General features: G+C 46.7%; 1 protein-coding gene across 2 annotated transcripts in view; it reads right to left on the bottom strand.

Annotated features, from left to right (window-relative positions):
• Positions 1-945: 945 nt before the first annotated feature.
• ILDR2 (immunoglobulin like domain containing receptor 2) overlaps positions 946-20,789 on the bottom strand; it is a gene marked incomplete at its 5' end in the record, with an annotated part of 37,056 nt that continues 17,212 nt past the window's right edge. Inside the window, 6 exons of one of the 2 annotated variants that reach the window (XM_082498371.1) lie at positions 946-1,936; positions 2,786-3,470; positions 4,697-4,907; positions 6,718-6,834; positions 11,934-12,110; positions 12,860-13,006. In XM_082498371.1, coding sequence (XP_082354497.1) covers positions 1,901-1,936; positions 2,786-3,470; positions 4,697-4,907; positions 6,718-6,834; positions 11,934-12,110; positions 12,860-13,006 — 1,373 coding nt within the window. In that variant the 3' untranslated portion in view covers positions 946-1,900. The remainder of the gene's footprint in view (positions 1,937-2,785; positions 3,471-4,696; positions 4,908-6,717; positions 6,835-11,933; positions 12,111-12,859; positions 13,007-20,789) is intronic. The other variant, XM_082498372.1, reaches the window with a different exon arrangement.

Here is a 20,789-nt window from a genome sequence, read left to right as displayed (position 1 = left end):
AAGAGGTTGCCCTGAGAAGTTGCCATGTCCCATCACTGGAAGTGTTCAAGGTCAGGTTGGATGATCCTTTGAGCAACCTGATCTCATGGAAGATGTCACCATCCATGGCAGGTGGTTGGAAATAAGTGACCTCTAAAGCCCTGTTCCTGCCCAAACCATTCTGTGACTCCATGACTGTATGTCCCTGTAGTCCTTCTCTGGTCAAGAAGACCCAGGACTGGGATTTCCAAAACTACATTCATCACCAGAGGAGCGTGAGAGGAGAAGAAAGCCATCCTTTCATCAGTCCACCTTCCAGCACAAAAAGTGCACTGTTATCAAATCTATGGAGATTATTCTTCCTCTCCTCTGACCATTCCTGGTGAACTAATATGGCAAAGGAGTAATACAGAAATTAATCTGTCATTTTTATGGAGAACTGTAGTGATGTTAATAAATCTCATGTTCAAAACAGTATTGCCAGTGTGAGCACCTGAGCCAGACAGGTCCCCAAATTTCCAGAGTAACAACACAGATGGCATTTCAGAGGCTGACAATAGTAGGTCGCAACACAGTAGGGCACTAAGTTGTTTCTAGGCATACTAAGGATCAAGATGCCGAACCCTAAAATGTTTCCATCAACTTCCCTCAAATTATGATTTTAGCAGCTAAAAATTAAAGAAATGATTGCATTATGCCCTATGAAAACCAAACTGTCAGGCTTCCAGATGGCATGAAGCACTCACTTCTACATTCAGCTGTTCCTGAGACAACAACCACTAAAACCATGTCACAACTGAAGTGAATGAAATGGTTGTAAGTGAAAAAGGTGACTTTCAAAGCTTGTGTTCATCCACAATGTTAATTCTTTTTCCATTGCTGTTACTGCCCTCTTTAATTCTGGAAACAATAACCAGAAAGGAGTAATACCAGTAGCACAGAATGAAGACCTGCAGCTGCCCTCTCAGCCTTTCCCCTTTTTGCTTCTTTAAAACAGGCCACTCACTAGGCAGAGATGTCTGGTGGTGCTGGAAGCAGAGCACCAGCAAGCCTAGAGCACTGCTTATGATATGGTGGAGTAGACATTCTTGCTTGAAGCTCTGCAGGGTCACAGCTCAGCTGCAAGAAAATGCAACTGTATCAAAACAAATCACAGTTGGGGATGGGGGAAAAAACACATCATGCTTTCATCACAATAAAAGCTACTTTGATCCACTTTCAAAACAATATATCAATCTCACCTGCAACTTCCATCACACAATGAACAAAACTAAATATATTGAACAAACCAGCCCATAACTGTCTCTCTCTGCTCAGCCCTTGCAAAAGTAACACCTCATCAGTCCTTTTCTATGGTGTCTGAAAGGATGTAGATTTTCTTTGACGATTTAGGGCCCCATCAGCTGGAGGCAGTCCGCAGCTGTAGGAACAAGGCCTCCTCCCAGCACGGGGATGATACAGAAAAGGCTCTAAGTGTAAGTGTGGAGACAATATTTAATCCAAACAGAGAACTGAAGAGACAGAGAGAGAAAGAGGTATGCACACAGGCCTCTCTCTGCATATCAGACAGGGCAAGAGGCACAAAGGCAGCCTCGCTTGTAGTTCAGGGCTGCAGGGATAGAAGGGATGTGGCTGCCTTCCAGTGCAGAATGGAGGGCACTGGAAAGCAGGGTGCCAAAGAGAGCCCTGGCCTCATTTTCCTGGCAGACTCCCAGCACCTCTGAGATCAAGTGCTGCTCATGGGAGTCTGTCTCTTACAAAAGCCTCTGCTCCCTCGATGAAACAAACAATTGAAACAAAGAGTCCATGGCTGGTGGCTGCAAAGGTCCACAGAGGCCTGTCTTGCTTGTTGCTCTGCATCTTTTCCACCGCAGTCACCTCATGGTATCCAGCCCATCAACATGACATGTCCACAACAACTTCAAACCACGAGGGACATCCTTGTTGGGAAATCATTCTGAGAGGAAAGAGAGAAGAGAAATGTCAACAGGAAAACACCCATGGAACAGACAAAGAGACAGGCGTAGCTTTGACAGAGACAGAACCAAACAGCAACACCCTTGTCCGCTGACACCCCTTTCCCCTCTTACACGTGCCACTTAAGCTCAAGCCTAACAGCCAAGCTGCTCTAGTGACAAGGTCTTCCCCATGGAACAGGCTTCAGCCAGCTCCCCTTCCCCAACAACCAGACACTGATCAGCCCTCACCAGACTGTGGCAGGATGTTCTACACTTGCTGGTACCCTGTGTGAGGAATACCTTTGGCATGCATGGCCCCTACACATGCCCATGAGCATGCACCCACAGGGGTCTGTCACCTCACCCCTTTCAGGAAGATCTGAGGTCTCTTACACCATGCCTTGCTACTAGCCCTGTCCCTGTCCAGAAGAACAGAACCTCTCAACGCTTCCTTAACCAGGATCAAAGCCAAAGCAATGCCCTGTAACTTCTGTAAGCCCTGGGTAAGTTCCTTTCCCTACAATGACCCTCCTAAACTCTAAGTAAACTCCCACTTCCTTAGATTACCAGGCCACAGATGTCAAAAACATCCCCTAACTCCCCAGTCCCAGGCACATCTGTCTCTCCCCTCCAACACGGAGTCCTGTGTAGGAGCTATTTCCCTTCATGGCCTCCTACACCCACAGTGACCGCCCTCTTCCCACAGTGACTCCCCTTATCTGGGGTTCCCCACACTCAAACTCCAGTCTCCTGGAAAGCCCCCTTGCCCCTAAACTCTGGTTAGCAACCCCTGCCTGGTGGCTCCCTGCTCAGCCTATTTGGATCAGGAACACCAGACACAGCCTCACTGTTTTCTTGGGGTCCTTTTTCCTCTTCTTGTCCGAGGCGTTGAGGTAGGCCTGCTCCCTGGCCCTGTATGAAGGGCCTCGGCTCAGCTCCCTCTCACTGTATGGGGGCAGGGTGTCCTCCCCTTCCTCCTGCTGAGGCGGCGGCTGCTGCGGCTGCTGCTGTGACTTCTCGGCTTTGTAGGTAGAGGGCGGCGACCAGGCATAGTATGTTCCCCCTCCTCTCTGGCTGGTCTGCGAGCTCATCTTTGAGGGGGTTTCACTGAGGTCACCGCTCTCATCGTAGCTCCGAGATTTCCTCTCCAAGACGCTGCTGAGGTAGGAGTGATCGTATTTCTGGCTCCCTCCAGGCGTCCGGCTCACCAGCCTGGGCAGGTGCTTCTCCTCATGGGCCCGTCTCCGGGGTGGGCTGTATGACCAGCCCCGATCCGAGTCCGTCAGCGGTTCTCGGTTCCCTCTGCTACGCTTGGTGTAGTACTCCTCCATGGAGCTATCCTGGTGGGGCAGCCCTCCACTGCGGCCACCGTGTGACTCTGACCGCTCGAAACGCCGAGTTTCCTGGCTGTCTGCCCGCCGGGTCCGCTGGCTGTAGGACTCCGCAAAGGCTGCCAGCTCATCCATAGAGACGGCTGGCACTCCCACGGAGAAACTCTTACGGGACAACATCTCGGACTTGGATCTCTGCTGGCTGGAGGAGGGAAGAGGTAGTGTTAGAGGGCAGGATTCAGCTGCGCTCATTCCCTCAGATGCCTTCACAGACAATGGGGGGAAACAGGCACCCCTGGGGCATGAATCATAAAATCACAGAATCATAGAATGGTTTAGGTTGCAAAGGACCTTGAAGATCATCGAGTTACAACCTCCCTAGCATAGGCATGGACACCTCTCACTAGACCGGGTTGCCCAAGGCCACGTCCAGCCTGGCCTTGAACACCCCCAGGGATGGGGCCTCAACAACCTCTCTGGGCAACCTGTTCCAGTGCCTTACCACCCTCAAAGTGAAAAACTTCTTCCTAATGTTTAATCTGAACCTGCCCTCTTCCAGTTTAAAGCCATTCCCCCTCATCCTATCGCTACATGCCCTAGTAAAAAGAATCATCCTGACCTGTTTTCATCATCTTCTGTAGGAAGACATGTATCACATCCTCAAAATCCCCACTTCTCTGCTGACTGTAAAGGCAGCTTAATGTGGACAGCTTGGACTCTACATGTGTAATGTTACCTGAGCTTAACCCCGGAGTGCACCTCCCTCGTCCTCCAGTATGTGGGGCGGGACTTGCTTCTCCACGGCCCCAGAGCTTGTAGGTGTATGTCCTGCTGGAAAAACCTGAGAACCCGGCTACAGAAGCTCACAGCAGGGCATTTTGGAGCAGGTTTAAAGAGAGCGAGCTGGCGCAATAGCCCAGTACAGAGAGAAGGAAGTCCCTGCCATTGCTTTCGGCAGACCGGGCTGCTGGTATGTGAGGGAAGGATGTAATATCTCTTTTCTAGGCACCAGAGTGCCAGTCCTATAGGCCTGGAGTACAGGTCTTGCACACCAAAGCACCAGGTGCGACTCCTAATAAAGCACGCCAGCACTGGGAAGTGCTGGAGGGCTCAGGTACAAATCTCAAGAGAGCACCTGGGGAAGGGTGGCTTGGTTTCCTATTGATCTCACTTTTACACCCCACCTGGAATGGGGGCTTGTACCTAGCTTTGCCCATCTGGGTAGGCTTCAGCAGGCCTGTGGGAATCGGATTCATTCCGACCTCATCTAATGACATCTCCAGATTTCATGTTTCTCCCTAATCCCTCTGTCCTGCTAAGCAGAACCAGAGCAGCAGGAAATGGAGAAGAGCTACCAGTCCATCTCTCCCTTTTCCTTTCTTTATTACTTTGCCAGATATAGCTGCCTTCCAACACGGCACTCCTCACCTGTGCCGGAAACTGTCCCGCTCATCTCTGTAATCAGAAACAGCCTGTGATCTTGACGTGCTGCCTCCACCGATCACTCCTGCCCAGTATTCAGCATCGCCATCCAGGTCCCCCGCAGGAGGCAGAGGTTTCCTTCGCACCTGGCGGTAGGGCTGACGGAAGTTCAAGTCGTCCTCATGCAAAGAGCTGAGTTCAGATATGGTGTTGTTATCTGCAAGGGAGGTTGCAGAAGAGAAATGAGACAAGCATCACCTGATAGCATGAGTGAGAGGGGAGAAGAGGACAGGAAGGCTGTGTTGGACCCCAGCTGCAGCTTCTTCAGAAAGAAGCTGAGCTGCTCTCTGTTAGAAAAAAAATAAAAAATGGAATACACGGCCCTTCTCCAAACCCTTCACCAAACCTGCCCAAGACTCTGGGGCTCAGTTTGGACACAGAGCTGCTGTTAGACCTACAGGTCTTCTGAATGGGTAGCTGGCAGCCAGGTGGGATCTTCTAAGGGTATCGCAAATGGCATCAGATACATGTGTCCCAGATAACTGAGTTCACCCTTCACACAGAAATCCCCCCTCAGTCCTGCTTCAGTTAACATGTGAGCTCTCCGCCCTCGCAAGGTGGGCACTGCACTTGGTGGAACATCATCACAGCAGTTGTGCCACCTCCCCTTTTCCTGGTGTGAGACAGGCTGGCTCTGGATTTGGCCTGACTTGCCCAGCTAAAACAAAACCAACCCCCTCAAAAAAAGATTAAGAAAAAAGTAAGAGACTGTCTGAATCACTGTCAGTCTCTACCCTGTCAAGTACATTGACATCTGGAGGCCTGACATACCAATCTGGAGAGGTCTTTTTATAGTAAATCTTGTGGGTGGAGAAGACAGTGTGCTCAGCAATGACTGTTTTAGAAGTACATATAATTTGTTAGTTATGCCTAATCTGTACAGAGCTTTGATGTAGTGTCATTCCCTAAAGCCCTTACCTTCATTGATTTGTAGGATCTCACGCTGTTTTAAATGGATCTCTCTCTGTTTTAAATGAGGCTCTACCAGTGCCTAATGAGGGTTAGCTCTGTGCGAGTCGGGCTCTGCCCAGAGGAACTAAGCCCACAGCCTGCCGCTGTCCCCCACGCAGAACACCTAGAGGACAAAGAGCAGCACTACAAGCCCTCTTCATGCACACACTCAGTCCTGCCACTGCACCTCTGCCTCCTAATGTTAAGATCCTCACCTGGGTTTGTATTCTGACACCCGTTAACTGCAGCCTCAGCCTTTATTTAGAGAAATTAAGCTTGCAAGAGGCTATCGGAAAACAGTGAGGCGGTCCACACAGAAGCCCAATTCTGATTTTGCATCCTGTCCCTCTTCACCACCGTCCTCCACTTAACCTGCAATTGTCTGACTGCCAAGCTGTCAGTACTGATGCGCACACCACCTCTGATCTTATGTTGAACAGCATCACAAAATCTGACAATCCTCTGGTTTCTTGAATTTTTCTTGTAGTCCCTGCTGCTTCTGCAGGACAACAGCCACTCCAAACTACCCTTCTGCATCCTTCAAACCACATTGTGGCCACTGAAGCCCACAAAACACGCTTTCAATAAGATCATCCCTCTCTTATTTCACCATGCTGGGAATTTACAGACACCACACTGTAAAACATATAGAAGTTGTGAGGACAATATCCCCACTATTACCACACCACAGGCTGCACAAGGCATGAGTATGCACTTTGTTTTTTCGATGTTAATGATCCAAAATTATCCAAGTGGCCAATTTTCATGAACATTTGAGTCTCCCACACCTTGTTTGCTCTAATCAAGGATGATTAAGTAAGCAGCAGATCTTTACAATCCGAACATACCTGTAGATGCCTAAAATCTAGACTCCATCTGCCCCAAGTAACATATCCTGGACATCATAACCTAGAGGCTGACTCTAAGGCAAAGACAAGCGAACTTTTAATTATGAATTTGCCAGGTGTTTTTCAGGTCAGTGATAAAAAAAAAATCAAACCATGGTTGTTCCTCACATCGTTCTCGCATCCTCCTTGCCGGGTCAAACTGAGCCAGTTCTTTCTCGACATAGTACAGCACCTTCATGGAGTCCCTTTCCTTGTCAGTCTGGATCCTGTACCCTTTGCGCACTGCTAGGGAGAAAAGAAAAACATTAGAGGAAAACACATTCAAGTCCAAGGAGACTTTCTGACAATGTTGCTTCTATAGTTGAGCTCACGTCTGCAGGCAGGTAGGCTGCGTCTTCCAAAACAGAGTGAGTCAGTCCTTGGTTCAGAAGAAATTTGTCTGTAATGTGGGATGTGAAGTAGTGAGCAGCTGCATCATTTATAAAGTCTGCAGTAACAGCAAAAATGGTTTGGAAATGCCCAATCTGTACAACCAAATGCATCAAGTGGTGTCATTGCCACAGAGTGATTCCACCTCCCACAGAGGATGGCAGAGAGAAAAGTAGCACTCATTTCCCCTTCCTCAGCATTACAGAAAGGATTCGTCATGGTATGGGAAAAGCAGTCCCAGAAAATCATGCTTCCTCTATGCAGCAGGGGCTGTAAGCTCCCAGTCTGCAGGGGAGCAGGTGGCTGAGCATTTGGGAGCTGTCACTCTGCAGGACCGCTCCACCCTCCCATCCCTATGAATTCTGCTCGCACAGGTTGAAGAGCATGTGGTAGGAGAAACTCCAGAGAATACAGAAGGAAACACAGAAAGTCCCACAAAGCACATCACACTGCTCTGAGATTTACGCAGTCAGGGGGCAATCAGGTCACTGGGTAACTGTGAAACCGCCTGCTCTGGCATTCTTTACACGCTGTATTTTACAGAACAGGTAGATCTCACACATACATTAAGTAAGGGGAAGTCTGGACAGATTTTTTGGCTCTTCCACATTCCTATGTGTAGAAAAGAAGCCCCCACACATCCGGAGGCACAGCAGCTCTAACTCTGGCAGGCTGGGTCCCTGCACACCTTACCTGCTAACCCTATGAACAGCCTGACTACCTCAAGGCAGTCAGCAAGCAGAGAACTCCACCTATCAGGGCTTTGAAGAAAATAAGGCTTTTATAGCAGGTAATTTAAGAAATGTCTCAGCCCGGGACTATTTCAAGATGGACAGAAAGACAGGTCTAAGTGGAAAACAGGACTACAACCCTCAAATTCAGCCTCAATCGAGAACTGTTGGGAGGACAGTTCACTCAGCACTACAAAATGGAACCTGCCTGCCTTGCACAGGGTTAATATGTTCCCTTGTGTGAATACTGCAGTGTTGCATGAGCACTCCTCTTGTGGCAGGATTTAAATACTTGGATAGTGGTTTTGAGCCAACCTGTTCTTTCTGTTTTATCCCACACCCCAATACATCAAGCTACTAACATATGGGTTTGGTAGTACATTGCATAGTATGGACTGTGTGGGCTGAACAAGGACTTGGCAGAGGTATTCTTAGGCACCTTCTGTCCTAAATTGCTGTGCATGTGTCTGTGCACTATTAAATAACCATACTCAGCCTCAGAAACAGCCATGCCATAGAAATGGGTAGAATGACTCCTGTAATAATCCCGCAAATTGATTCAGGAGGAAAGTGCTTTACTGGGTTTTGACTGTGCACATGCAAGGTTAGTAACTACATCTGGAAGTATTACCTTCTGTATCTGTACTTGGGAAAGGTATTAGAAGTTAGAACATAGTATGGGTCTATTGGGGTCCTGCTTTAAACGTGTCTCCAGATAGCTGAACTGACAGCAGTTTGGAGCTTCATTGTGTTTTATTATCCCCACGAATGTATGTCCAATGACTGCAAATGCACACAGTGATTTACAGAACGCAAAGAACCCTGCCTCTGCCTTCCAACATGGAAGACCATCACATCTCTTGAAGTGAGGTTGCTGCTATGAAGATGGACTGGACTGACTGGCCTCAGAAGCGATGATTTCTGATGCACTGCGCAAGCAACAGCAAGGCAAGTTCTCTACTTCACCTCACCATCATGGCTGACCCCTATCTGGTACCTTGCCAGGAAAGAGGCCTCTCACTATTCTTTTTTCTAAAGTGTCTATCAGGAGCTCAGCTAAGCTGCCACCTCATTTATACATAGGCCAGCAAACAACCATCAGCTGGAAATAACTCTGATCTGCTAATAACCTTTGAAGAACCTGAACAGGCAGCTTCCAGACTCTGTCTCCCCAGAGCCACGACTCACACTAAGGCTGTGCCAAATATCTATTTGGGCAACATCTATAACTCCTGGAACTGATGGAGAATTAGCTAGGCTTCATGCTAGCTTCATGCTCGACTTACTATTGCAGTTGTGTATCACAAGGAAAATGAATTTCTTGGTTAATTCTGTAAGCAACTAGAAATTAACTTTGGAATTAAATATGCAAAGATGACCACGAAAAGCTCATAAACAGTATTTTCCATTACAGATAAAGTGTATTTCATCTCTACATTTATTTATTAAATACTTCTCGCAATGATATTGAATGTTCAACTTATTAAATCTCTTTATTATTCCTTCGTGTGAGAACCAAAGATATTATTGCTTCCTCCTGACACCCTTCTTCATCTGTAAATTGCCATAACCCTTTAATAAGGTTTAAGTATTTTTAGGCACATCTTAATTATAAGGCCTTGAAGATGCAGAGACGTTAACCACTTGTCCAGAACCATTCACTGAAGTCAAAGGGAAGGGAACATTCTTCCCTGTTAGACCACATTTTCTTCTCCCTAACATTTCATAAATTTCTAATGTTTAATTTGTGTTTAACTGTGGACACTTTTTATATCCTTCTGTGGGTGGAACCAGGTCAGCCAAAACTGTAAGCTGTTTCCCTCCCCAGAAAGGACAGCACTACTATTTTTTCTCAGACAAGCGTGGTTGGGAACTAAACTATGTCTCATCCTTATACACTTTTCATATTAAAGGTCTGGAGTCCAGCTCTCAGATCAAAAGCTTCCTTGTGCGCATGGTTTAAGGCAATCTATCTATGCAAGAGTCTCTAGGTAGCCACTACATTAAAATAGAGCATACATCCCAACTTATGTGTTGCCAACACTCTTCTAAATAAGCGATGTCATTTTTTTTCCCTGTTCAGCTCTATGTTTCGAACGGAGTTCCTAGGCTTCACTGAAGCTTCGTCACAAGGCTTTTATGTAACCCTAGACAAATTTCCTAAATATCCTTATGCCCAAGTTTGCTCACTAGATCACCTCACAGGGGTCATTTATAAGCACAGAAATTATCTAGGGCAAAGGCTGTCCTTTTTTGCCTGGCAGCAAGGATTACAGAATCCTCCAGTCTCTGTCCCCCAGCACTTCTGATCCCACTTTTTTTAAATAAACTTGACAGAAAGGTTGAAGTCTCAAAGATGCCGAGTTTCAGATTAGACCTACACTGGCTGTATAGAAGAGACAGAGACCATAATTAGTGCTCCTTCTGAGAAAAGGCCTTTATTATAAACTCAACCATTACCTGTTTTGTTTAGCTTGCCGTCTGGCCAACCAGCAAATAAGTAGCTTGGAAGAGCCACATAATGTTTTCTCTTCTACAGCCTGTAATTAGGGGATATTCTGGCATTGTAGAGGACCTTAAGAGAAAAGGAACAGGGTGCGAGGTATCACCCTTCCTTAGCTCCACAGTTCAAAACACCTTGAACAAAAGGTACATGATCCAGACTAAGGGTTTGTCCATATTATTGCAAAAAATATTAATTAAAAATAAAATAATCTTAAGAACCTCCGTTGTCTTGCCACAACAGCTAAAACTATGTAATAATGCTTCTATTTGCAATACGTAGTATTTCCTGTCAAGTCCTGAGTTGAGAGATTAAGTCCAGCCAGCTGATTTGGATTACATAATAAATGCATCTTTCTGTGTAATGAACATGGGATGCTAAGAGCTGTTCCATTTGGTTACCAAACACATCCACAGTTTTTCATTCTGCATTTGTGCTCTGCTAGTAATGTACAACAGAAATGAGACTGGGGCTGTGATCTGACTCTTAAAAAATCCCTGGAGTTCCCACGGCCAACACCACGCTCTACATACAGTGACATTTTTCACAGGAGAAAAAGATGAAGCACTGGGCTGTCATTCATCATTTTCTGACAAAGGTTTTATGAATTGGATATGTTCTGCTTTGGAACAGTGATTGATTTATTTCCTATTTCAAAATGCTCCATTCCAGAGCTGTGGTTTGATTTCAGCAGGGAAAAAAAGTATGATTGTTGAAGAAAATACTTTCTGTAATTTCAAAAAGGATAATATACTGACTGGGGCAGCAGAAGGATGCATAGGGTTGTTCCAAGAGTTCTTTATTTGATTATGGTGCTTGATCTTGTCTTTTTGGAAGTGTCTTATCAACACATTGTCATGAGCAAATTTAACAATTGATAATTAGCATGGCGCTTTGAAATCAGACAAGTGGCTGGATCAATGGCAAACATACTGTGTCAGCACAGTGACTCTACATTGGTGAGTCACTTCTGCTGCAGCATGTTTGAATTTGTGGCTAAATAGCTACCCTCTTTTTCCTTGATGGCAGTTTCCTTCGCAGCAGAAGTGACCCTCACCAAGACAGAGTCATCGTACTGATGCTCTATGTACAACATTGATCCACAACTCCTTTCTAGTTAGAAGCCTTTTATCACTCACATTTCACAAATGCAAAGGCTGAACAAAAAAACTGACCTACTGACTTCTCTAAAGAAGGGAAGAGGGTTCAGCCCCAAATGCTTTTGGCCAGAAACACTGAGGCAACATGTCCCCATGCCCAAAATGCCATGGGGACAGTAAAACATTCTGCAGCAAAAACTGCTACCAGAGGGCAAGCAGTGCCTTGCAGAGGGCAGGAAGAACAGTTTACCATGAGAGAGCAGCTCACAAGGCATCAGCTCTAAGGGGAAAATGGTCACTGCCGCTGCTACCCTGAAATCATCTTCATCCTTCTCTCCTCCGCAAATAAAGGTTTGCAGCAGTACTGAGAGGGGTCCCGGGCATGAACTTGGCCTTCCATTCCCTGCTGACCTAATCAGGCACCCACACAGACACTGTGTTGATGGGACTAGAAAGCTGGACCATGTGGCCCTAAGCCAATGTCATTGCCAGAGACAGACTAAAACACAGTTTCTGTGGTTTTTTTCTATTCATACCACTCTATAAGTGACACTCATTCCTCCTTTCCCAGCACTGCTCCCAGTAAGAGGACTGAATGCTATGCCTGGCACTGCAAATTACCATTTTGGCTTCCTCCGCTGGAGTCTGTTGGGGCTAAGGGAGGGGGGTGCGACTTATCCATCAGCACAGCAGGAGATGGGACGCCAGCTACGGGAACGCTGGGGATGTAGTATGGACCTGGCATGGAAGAGACTGCAGGAGGGTACCCAGCTTTTGCTGCCTTGCCTGCTACGTACACTGAAAAAGAAAAAGAACAGCAGTCAGCACCACACCAGCCTCTCACAGACCCACACAGCATGTGGCCGAAACCTGCACATCACCAACAATGGTGACAAATCAGCAGGAAACAACTGGACCAATGACATGACAAGGACCAATCTGAATTTCTCTAAGCCTCAAAAGCCGCTGAGGGGAATTTAAAAAATGCACATGGCAGGTCAGATGAGCACTGCAAGATGCCCAGCAACTGAAAGACATTCAGGGTGTTACAGCCAGCATTACCGCTGCCATGATTTAGTGGCAGTTCAGCTTTAAAAACAACCGATGACTCAAGCAACAGGGATGAGGCTCATGAAACTTGACAGATCTGCCTGAGCCTGACCAGGAGCCTTGCTGGGTTGCAAGGACTTTGCACTGTTGTAGAGGGCAGCTGCTTTGCTTTGCTGGGAAGAAATCTGCCAGGATGCTCTTAGCTCTGACCCACAGCATTTACTGACAGAAAACAACTTTGGAAGGGGAGCAGGACACTTTGGAGAAGCAGGCACAGCTGCCAAGGAAGGGAGGGCTCGGGGAATTACATTTGTAATTAACTTTGAGCACTCAACCATTGAGCAATAGGTCAGATGCTTCACCCCCTAAGAAATAGTTCTTTAGTCAAGCAAACTGCTCAGGGCAAAGCAAGCGATATTAGCAGATCCTCCTCCTGTTCTGCCAGGGAGCAGAAGTCGTGCAGAAGTTTTGTGCCAGGCTTGGAGAGGGTCACTCACAGGCCCGGGGACAGCAGCAGGACTCAGGACAGCAGGGGCAGCGGACGTAACAGCAGCAGCTGTGTGGGCAGCACTGGCACCAGCAGATCCCCACCAGGAGGAAGAACAGGAACGCCCCCAGGATCACCAGGCCCACAAAGACCCACTCTGGAAAACAAGGGGAGAAAGGCAGATACTTACAGGATTGCACATTGCTGTGGAAGGAAACACCAGCAACATCCTCCCAGGAGAGAGCATAGGGGCAAAACAGATAAGTGAATAACAGAAGTGGACTCCCTGCTGGTCTGGGACTACGTCCTCCTCTGTGTCGAAGTGGAAATGGCACATGACAGTGAGAAATGGAGCTACAGAAATGTGGTCCCTTCCTGAGACATCCCTGGCTGGCTGAGAGGCGAGCAGCACAAAGGCATGAGCTCTGGTTCCTCAGCACAGAAACCCTTCGCCCCACGGCAGACCTGTACGAATGCCGCAGGACGTGCTTCATTAGCATTTGGATCTCATCAAAGACTCATTCTTCCTGGCCATGTTCATGCCCTGCTTGTGTGTTTGTTCCCTACCCACATCCTAGTTTTAATGGGACAAACGATGGTGAAAAGCATGCTATAAATAGCCCAGTAAATGAGCCAGGCCTGCCCCTTCCCAACTAGGCCCACGCATGCAATTATTCTTTTGAATGTGCCGAACGAACATCCTATTCAGGAGCTGCAGCCAGCCAGGAAACCTAACAACCACTTTCCCCATCCCCCCCTACTGAAGTCTCAAATGATGTCTACCAGGCCCCAAAAAGGGAAAGGCTGAAAAACGCCCCACAAGGGTCAACACAGAAGAGCTGGTTCACAAAAAAAGGGATGGGGTTTGAACGGGAAGGGGAGCAAGAAAAGGTTTCTCAAACTTTGCTGCTGGGAAATGTGCAGCGGCAGCAGCCGTGGTGGGAGCAGGTGCCCAGCCTGAGCCACGGCAGCTCCCAGCTCTGCATCTGGGCACCCTGTGCTTTGCAGGGGATTGCATGCACAGAGCTGCACCTACTGTCACACGACAACTCCCTGGATTAAGGGAATGGTCAGTAAACACATCTGGACCAAGAAATTTCAAGACTCTGAATGTATAGGAGGCCTGGAGTTGGTTTTACGTCAAAGAGATGCATCAACCTATCTAGAAGTCAGATCGCTGGTGAGGGAAGATCTGTTGGGAAAGATTCCAGGTGTACCCAGGTGGTTATTCAACCACCTTGGAGAGATGGTAAGAAAGGAAAGAAAGAAGTGGTGGGGCTGCTTTGCAGTGGGGTAGAGTTTACCCCCACCCAAGAGAAAAAAAAGCAGCAGACCACTGTTTCTGAACAGAAGTCCAGCGTTCACTAAGGGGTCTCCTGGTACATTATTATTTAAGACATAGAAGTATTGATACAAGGATTGCAATGTGAGTACAGAATCACACCGGAAAAATAGTGCACCTCTCACCTGCATCGCTAAGCTGAAAAGTCAAGGAAAAATGTTCAGCTTGGAACAATCAAAATGGGAGTTTTTTCTAGTTCTTAATAAAATGCAAAAATAAGAAGTGTCATTTTTGAATCATCCACAGCACTCTGTTTGAACAAAAGCAAAATTCTTTGCTTTGTTGGAGTTTTCCTTAACTCTTTTACAAACAATTTCTTTTTTTTAATGCCATTTTTAATTTAGAACTTACAATTTCCTTTAAAAAATGTCAGTGAAAGATCTGGCATTTACAAATCAAAACACTTCATATCAGAAGTGTCAAGTTAAATGTTTTATATTTTTTGAATATTTTATTTCTTTTTTGGCTGAAACACGAATTTCATTTAAATTTGCAGATAACTTCGGTCCTTGTGGAATAATTCTTCTTGTTGAAGTTACTATATGCTGAAAAAAATTCAGCTAATGAATAAGGAAATGGCTGGAGGGAAGCATTCATGAATGGAAAAATAAGAGCTAAGAGGAGATTACTGATACGGTTCCTCAAGTGCTGGTTTTAAGAGCCATCTTAGTTAATATTTTCATGAATGACCTTGACACAGAAAATAAGAATGTGTATCTTGAGGGTAAGAGGTAGGGAATCATTATCACCAAAGATGAAGACTGGGATACGTTACAGAAAGGGCCAGTTGTCCTTGGGCATGAAATGCAACATACTGAATTTCAAGGGATGCAGCAATACTTTCAAGGTCCCACATTCAAAGATTAAGAACAATTTCTGCTCTGAACAGGACTTCATTAGTTGAAAACAACTGAAAAAGAAAAGAAAGTATACTATTCCACTATTCCATCATAAGACAACTGTAACCAGTTATGCAATACCACCACAAAAATGGCAAATGTAATCCTATGCCCAGCAGAGGAAAAATTTCCAGTAGTGTTAAGGAAATATTAATGCCATCATACAAGGCCTCCATGTAACTTCCTCTGAAGTTACTAACGTTATACAGCTTTGGTCATCTTTGTACAAGAAAAGATGAATTCAGGCTGGAGCTGATGCAAAGCAGGGATTTGAGGGGATGAAGGGACTCAATAGCCTGCCTTGCACCAGGAGAGTTGAAGCTCACTGTGTTAGTCTATCAAAAAGAAGGCTGAAAGCAGATGTAGCTGCTGCTAGTAAATATGCCAGCAGGATGAGTGCTAGGAGGAAAAGCAGGTATTATAGTTAAAGGTCTTGCATAAATGGGCATAAACAGGCTATGAGTAATGTAGGTGGAAGCTAGAAGAAGCACATCAAAGAAAGCAATCCAATGGGAGAGAGAAAGGCCAAACCCAGACTATTCTTAAGCTTGCTAAGTTTATGTAAAGGATGAAACTACATGGTGCTTGGAATAGCAAGCAAGATAGTGAGCCAGACTATCCTTTCCAGCCCTGTACTTCCTCATCTATGCCAATACGAGCAGGGCAACAGCTCAGTGGCTTTTTCTTCTGTCATGTTCTCAACTTGTTCTCTACGACCATCACTGATACAGGGAAGGTGAAATAGTATCACATAACAGAAGTAGCCAGCCACAGCTATGCAATGAAGCTCAGATGTCTGATCTCCAGAGCTATTAGTGAACAGTTCACAACCACTCCATAAAGGATAAAAGCCTGGTAGATGAAAAAAACAAACAGCAAGTCCATTGTAAGGGTATCTGTGGTCTTTCTGAAAATGTTCTAGGAGTACAAAAGGTCAGGTTAGTATGTACGCTGCAGATTACAAGATACTCACTCGGCACCAGGAGTGGATGTTTGAAATCAGTGTCCCAGTCACAGGGACCTATGAGTCAGGAAATACTTTACTTCACAGGAAGTTACACCATTTGCTTCTCTGATGAAGTTAAAACAGCAAAAGAGCCTGCTGGCTCCTCCTTTATGCACAAAACTGGGATTCAACCAGTTTTACATGCAATTCCCTAATCCTTCCTCCAGTACAACTGTTATCTTCTGACATAGCCCTTTTCCACATAGAACTCTGTAACTCTGAGATTCAGATGACTGCCAAGCTGAAATGCTATGTGTCCTTGCTGTCTGGGAACTACTGGTTTGTGCTTGCAGGAGCATCTGCTTTTGTTCATTCAGGTAACAGGCAACGCTAACAGCTGAAATGTGGTTTCCCGCTGCCTTTTACACTTTCTTGTTGTTTATACCCATACAGTGAGGGTACCAGAAAGCTACCTGGCCAACACACAAGAATTTTATACCCATTCAATAAAATTGTAAATAGTGAGGAAAAAAACATGTTAGGCAACAGAGAATCAACTTCTATCTATGCTGAAAAGACCAATCCCTCTCCTGCCATGCTGAACTTCCAGGGAGTTTTGGGTTATACTGGAGGTGGGGGGAGTGTCTGCCTTCTCTCCATTTGCATCTCTGGGACAGACTTGAAAATAGCTTCACACATTTATGTGGAGCTGCATTTTTGCACAAACGTGTTAAAGAAACACTCCTTGGGCACTGTCAGGGGATGATCAGATGACTCAAGGGCTAAATGTTCTCACAGCTTTTCCCTTTCAAGGACAATCTGTTGCACAGTCTCTGTTTCCTCCGCGAGGACTGCCAGAACTGGTGGCTCTCATTAATTTGGCTAGCGAGGGATTTATCATGAGCAGAGAGCTTTCATGTCTGGTCCAACCACCTGGTGTTACCTAGATAATGCCCTGGCCATGCAGCACAAGAGGGGTTGTGTCACTGATGGGCTGCTAACCAGTGCTCTCTTTCTAGCACCTCCTGTGCTACCATCTGTGGTGATGGCTATAAGGGTGCCCGCAGGATAGGGTGTGGGGAGCAGAAGTTACTAGTGCACAAACCAAATGACGTACGAAGCCATACGGCCACATGAGGCTGCCGAGGTGTTGCAGGCTGGAGCGGCGTTACCTTTGTGCTAGCAGGGGGAGAGCAGAGAGCTTGATATAAAACCTCCCCTGAACAGCACTCACATTTCTGCTCACACGGATCCTGGCACGCCATCAACCATCTCTGTATGTTGGCTCCCAGCATGGCCATTCCTCCCCCCAGTCCCAGCATCAGCTCTCTCAGATCTCAACCCAACACACTTTTCCCAGTAAGCAATAGGCTTTTCCCTTTTTATCCCCAGATAAAATACATGTAAAGAGTGAAATGTACACCACAAAAAGATGCTGTAGAAGGATAAACAGACAAGATGACAGAGGACTGGGTGACTGAAGGGTGAAATGACTGAATACCTGGCATAATCTCCACAGCAAAACTGGGCAAGAGATCAGCAAGCAGCCCTGTCCTGCCTAGAAAAGACAGGAGGAGAACAAGGAGAAAGGTTACTGCAGGAAAAACACACTTCCCAGCCCCTGCCTTAGCCTCCAGTCCCCTTCCTCATCAGCCCATTTGCACTCTGTTAAGTGAATTCCTATCAACCACAGATGTCATCCTGCTCGATGCCTGGTGTATGCCTCTGCTCTTCTGCCATTTCTGTGTCCTTGCATTTTATCTTTATCAGCAGAGCTGGGGAGAAAGAATCTGGAACAGAGCTTCTCTGACCTAGGCACAAAATAACAAGAAGAGGGAGGTCCCCTTAGCGTGGTTACACAGTAACATGTTTACGGACTTGTGTTCTACCCATGCAAAAAGCTCCTGGAAATGCACGCCAGCCCTCTAACTGAAGGATTTGGTTTACTTTAAAAATGTACTAATGCAGTTTGGATGGTGTGAAACATCTTTAACCCAAGGGCCTTGAAAAGTTAGCCACATGCATCCAACACCTGTGGGTGGTGCTCTCCAAGTGGGGCTCTGCAACTGCAGAGACGGCTCCAGAAAAGGAGTCTTGAAGCATGACTGTGAGTACGTGCTACTTATTCCAATATGCACATGCAACTTGTTGAGATTGTGTGATATAAGGCCAATTCTCAAGCGAAGCAAACCCACCAGGGAAGGATTCGTGTAGAAATTTGTGGAATCACTTTGCAAAAGAAAAAGAAAAAAAAAAGTAAATCAACTTCTAATTTATAATTGGACACAAACAAAATCCAAGCCCAAAGGCAGCTTGGTGCCTCTTTGTTTTGGCACTGAATGTCTGGGATGTTTCTAACACACAGCAAACATCCTGCACAGTGTTCAGCTGTAACTTCCACACACCTGTGCATCGGCAGAACAGCCCTATGTGCAGCTGTGCTGCATGCTCTTTTGCACAGCACCAGGATCATCCTAGATTTTTTAAAAACACACATAAGGTAGAAGAGTTGCACTCTGAAGAGAAACATACATTGTCGATATAACATAGCAGAAGCAGCTAAGGGTAAACCAGGGCAAAAGTGGTAGAAAGCTACCTTTAACCTCCCCACATGCCCTTCAGGTCCTGCACTAAGCAGCACTCAAGACACAATGATGAACTGGATCCCAAGTTCCTTGGCCTCTAGTCTGTCCTTAAAGTGTGTTATAATCAAATTCCCACCGTCCATTTTTTCTCACAGCTTCAGCAGAGGTTCTGTAGAGACCAAAAATCACAAGGATGCCTGCTGGAGGCATAACAAACACACTCTGAATGCAGGCAGTGCCTTGCAACCAGTTGCAACTCATCAAAGCTGCGTAGTACTCACAGAAACACCATCATGATGAGGTGCTCCTGAAGCCTTAGCAAAAGATACAATGGTGATCCTTCAGATAACTATTTCTCATCTACTACTGTGAAGGAGGACTCTTGCCATCAGTCTACTGCGAAATTTTCATCTACATATACAAAGAGTTTCATGACATTCTTTGTAGTACATTTTCTGGAAGGATCAAGTGTTCAAACTGCTCACAACTAGTTTGTTATGGGAAAGTGCTCATGTATGCTTTCTGCTCACAAGATATAGGCACATATACAACACAGCTGTGGCTTAAGTCTTAGGCGCCACAAGTGGCCTCCAAACACATGCAACAAATGTACACCTTGAGTCACAGTATGCTAGTTTTACATTATGCTCCATGTGCATATTAAAGATATTCCTTATTTTCCAAGCACGTACAAAAAAAAAAAAAAATGCAATTCTTGCATAGGCCTCCGTGTGTGTGTGAGAACAACGTGTATGTGAACCGCCTGCACACAGAACGTATAGGCAGACACAGGCATGCAGCTTGCCTCCCATGTGTTATTTCCACACCAGCTCACATGCAGCCCTAGTCTGAGAGCAGACACCAATGGACAAATAGCTGGAGGTATATAGCTAACTTAGGGCTGTGATTTGTGGTACCAGATGTAAAATAGTGACACATAAAGAGCAGAAGCTCCATCTCATGAGTCCAAATAGGCACCTGCTTTATTTTGAACCTACCCGAAGAGCCTCAGTCCTTGCTGGTACTGGCTCTTACAGTGCCTCTGGCTCTTACAGTGCCTCTGGCTCTTACAGTGCCTCCTGATCCCAGGAGGGACGACGTGTTTAAGGGGGAAGAAGCATCCCTCAGAAATAACAGTGCTTGAGAACTCAGTAACTCGTTACAAAGACAACCAAAGTAGTTCCTTTGTGCTACTTATGAGCACTCAAGCTGCTTGTGCAGCCTCACTCGGCTCTGCTGAGGATCTGCTTGGGGAATTTGCTCCCCCTGCCCAACCAGGGGGAATTTGCACAGCCCTGGGGGCACCAGAGCCACCGGAGGGGGGGGGATGCACAAAGCTCGGGAGGGCCCAAGGTAGCAGCGAACCCCACCACAACTCTGCTGCCTTGACTAGCCCAGCTGACAGCCAGCAAGCAGAAAGCCTGCTTGCGGGCTGCTGTGCCCCCAGCAGCTTTACATGCACCCCAGCTCTCCCCCCTCCCCGCCCTGGGCCAAATTAATTCACAGATAACCCTTCCCCACACCCTTAGCAGCGGGTGAAGCCAAGCCGCCATGGCTGCCCCGCCGTTGCCATGGCGACGGGAGGCTCCCCACCACTGCCCCTCACTAAAGGCGACCTTCCTCCTCCTGCCACCGCCACAGCAGCTGCCACCACCAGCAACAAGTGGAGTAAAATCATCCAGCCAGCCTGCCTGCCAGCAGGCACAGGGACAGGGCAGCTCACGGGGAGAACAAGGGCCACCGCTGACTCCTGCTTGCCCACCCTGTGCAAGCCTGGCCTGGGCATGGGCACACCCCAAAGCCAGGAGGTAGCTGGCAGAGGGGAACCCAGGCTGGCACGGCAGTGGGTCATGCGATGCCCAAAGCAGTGGCAGAGAGGGCAGGGTTTCAGTGAGCAAGGCCTTCTTTTGGATCCACGGCTGAAACACCAGGCTGGAGGCGGCCATGGCAATCAGTGCTGGCAACCTCCAGGCTCTCTGTGCCCACGCTGCTCCTTCTGCAGGTGTTAAGCTCACCTCAATTCTCTCTTGGTTTTTTTTGTTTGTTTGTTTGTTTTAAGGAAATTTTAAGGTGGAGGGCTGGGGCTACAAAGCAAGGAGAAAACTATTAAAACATCCTGCTGAGAGACCATCTGGCTGCACCACCTCGACACACCAGCTCTGCCCACC

This window comes from Vanellus vanellus, assembly GCF_965231255.1.
Source record: "Vanellus vanellus genome assembly, chromosome: 1".
NCBI classification, from domain to species: domain Eukaryota; kingdom Metazoa; phylum Chordata; class Aves; order Charadriiformes; family Charadriidae; genus Vanellus; species Vanellus vanellus.
This window is presented reverse-complemented; position numbering and strand designations above follow the sequence as displayed.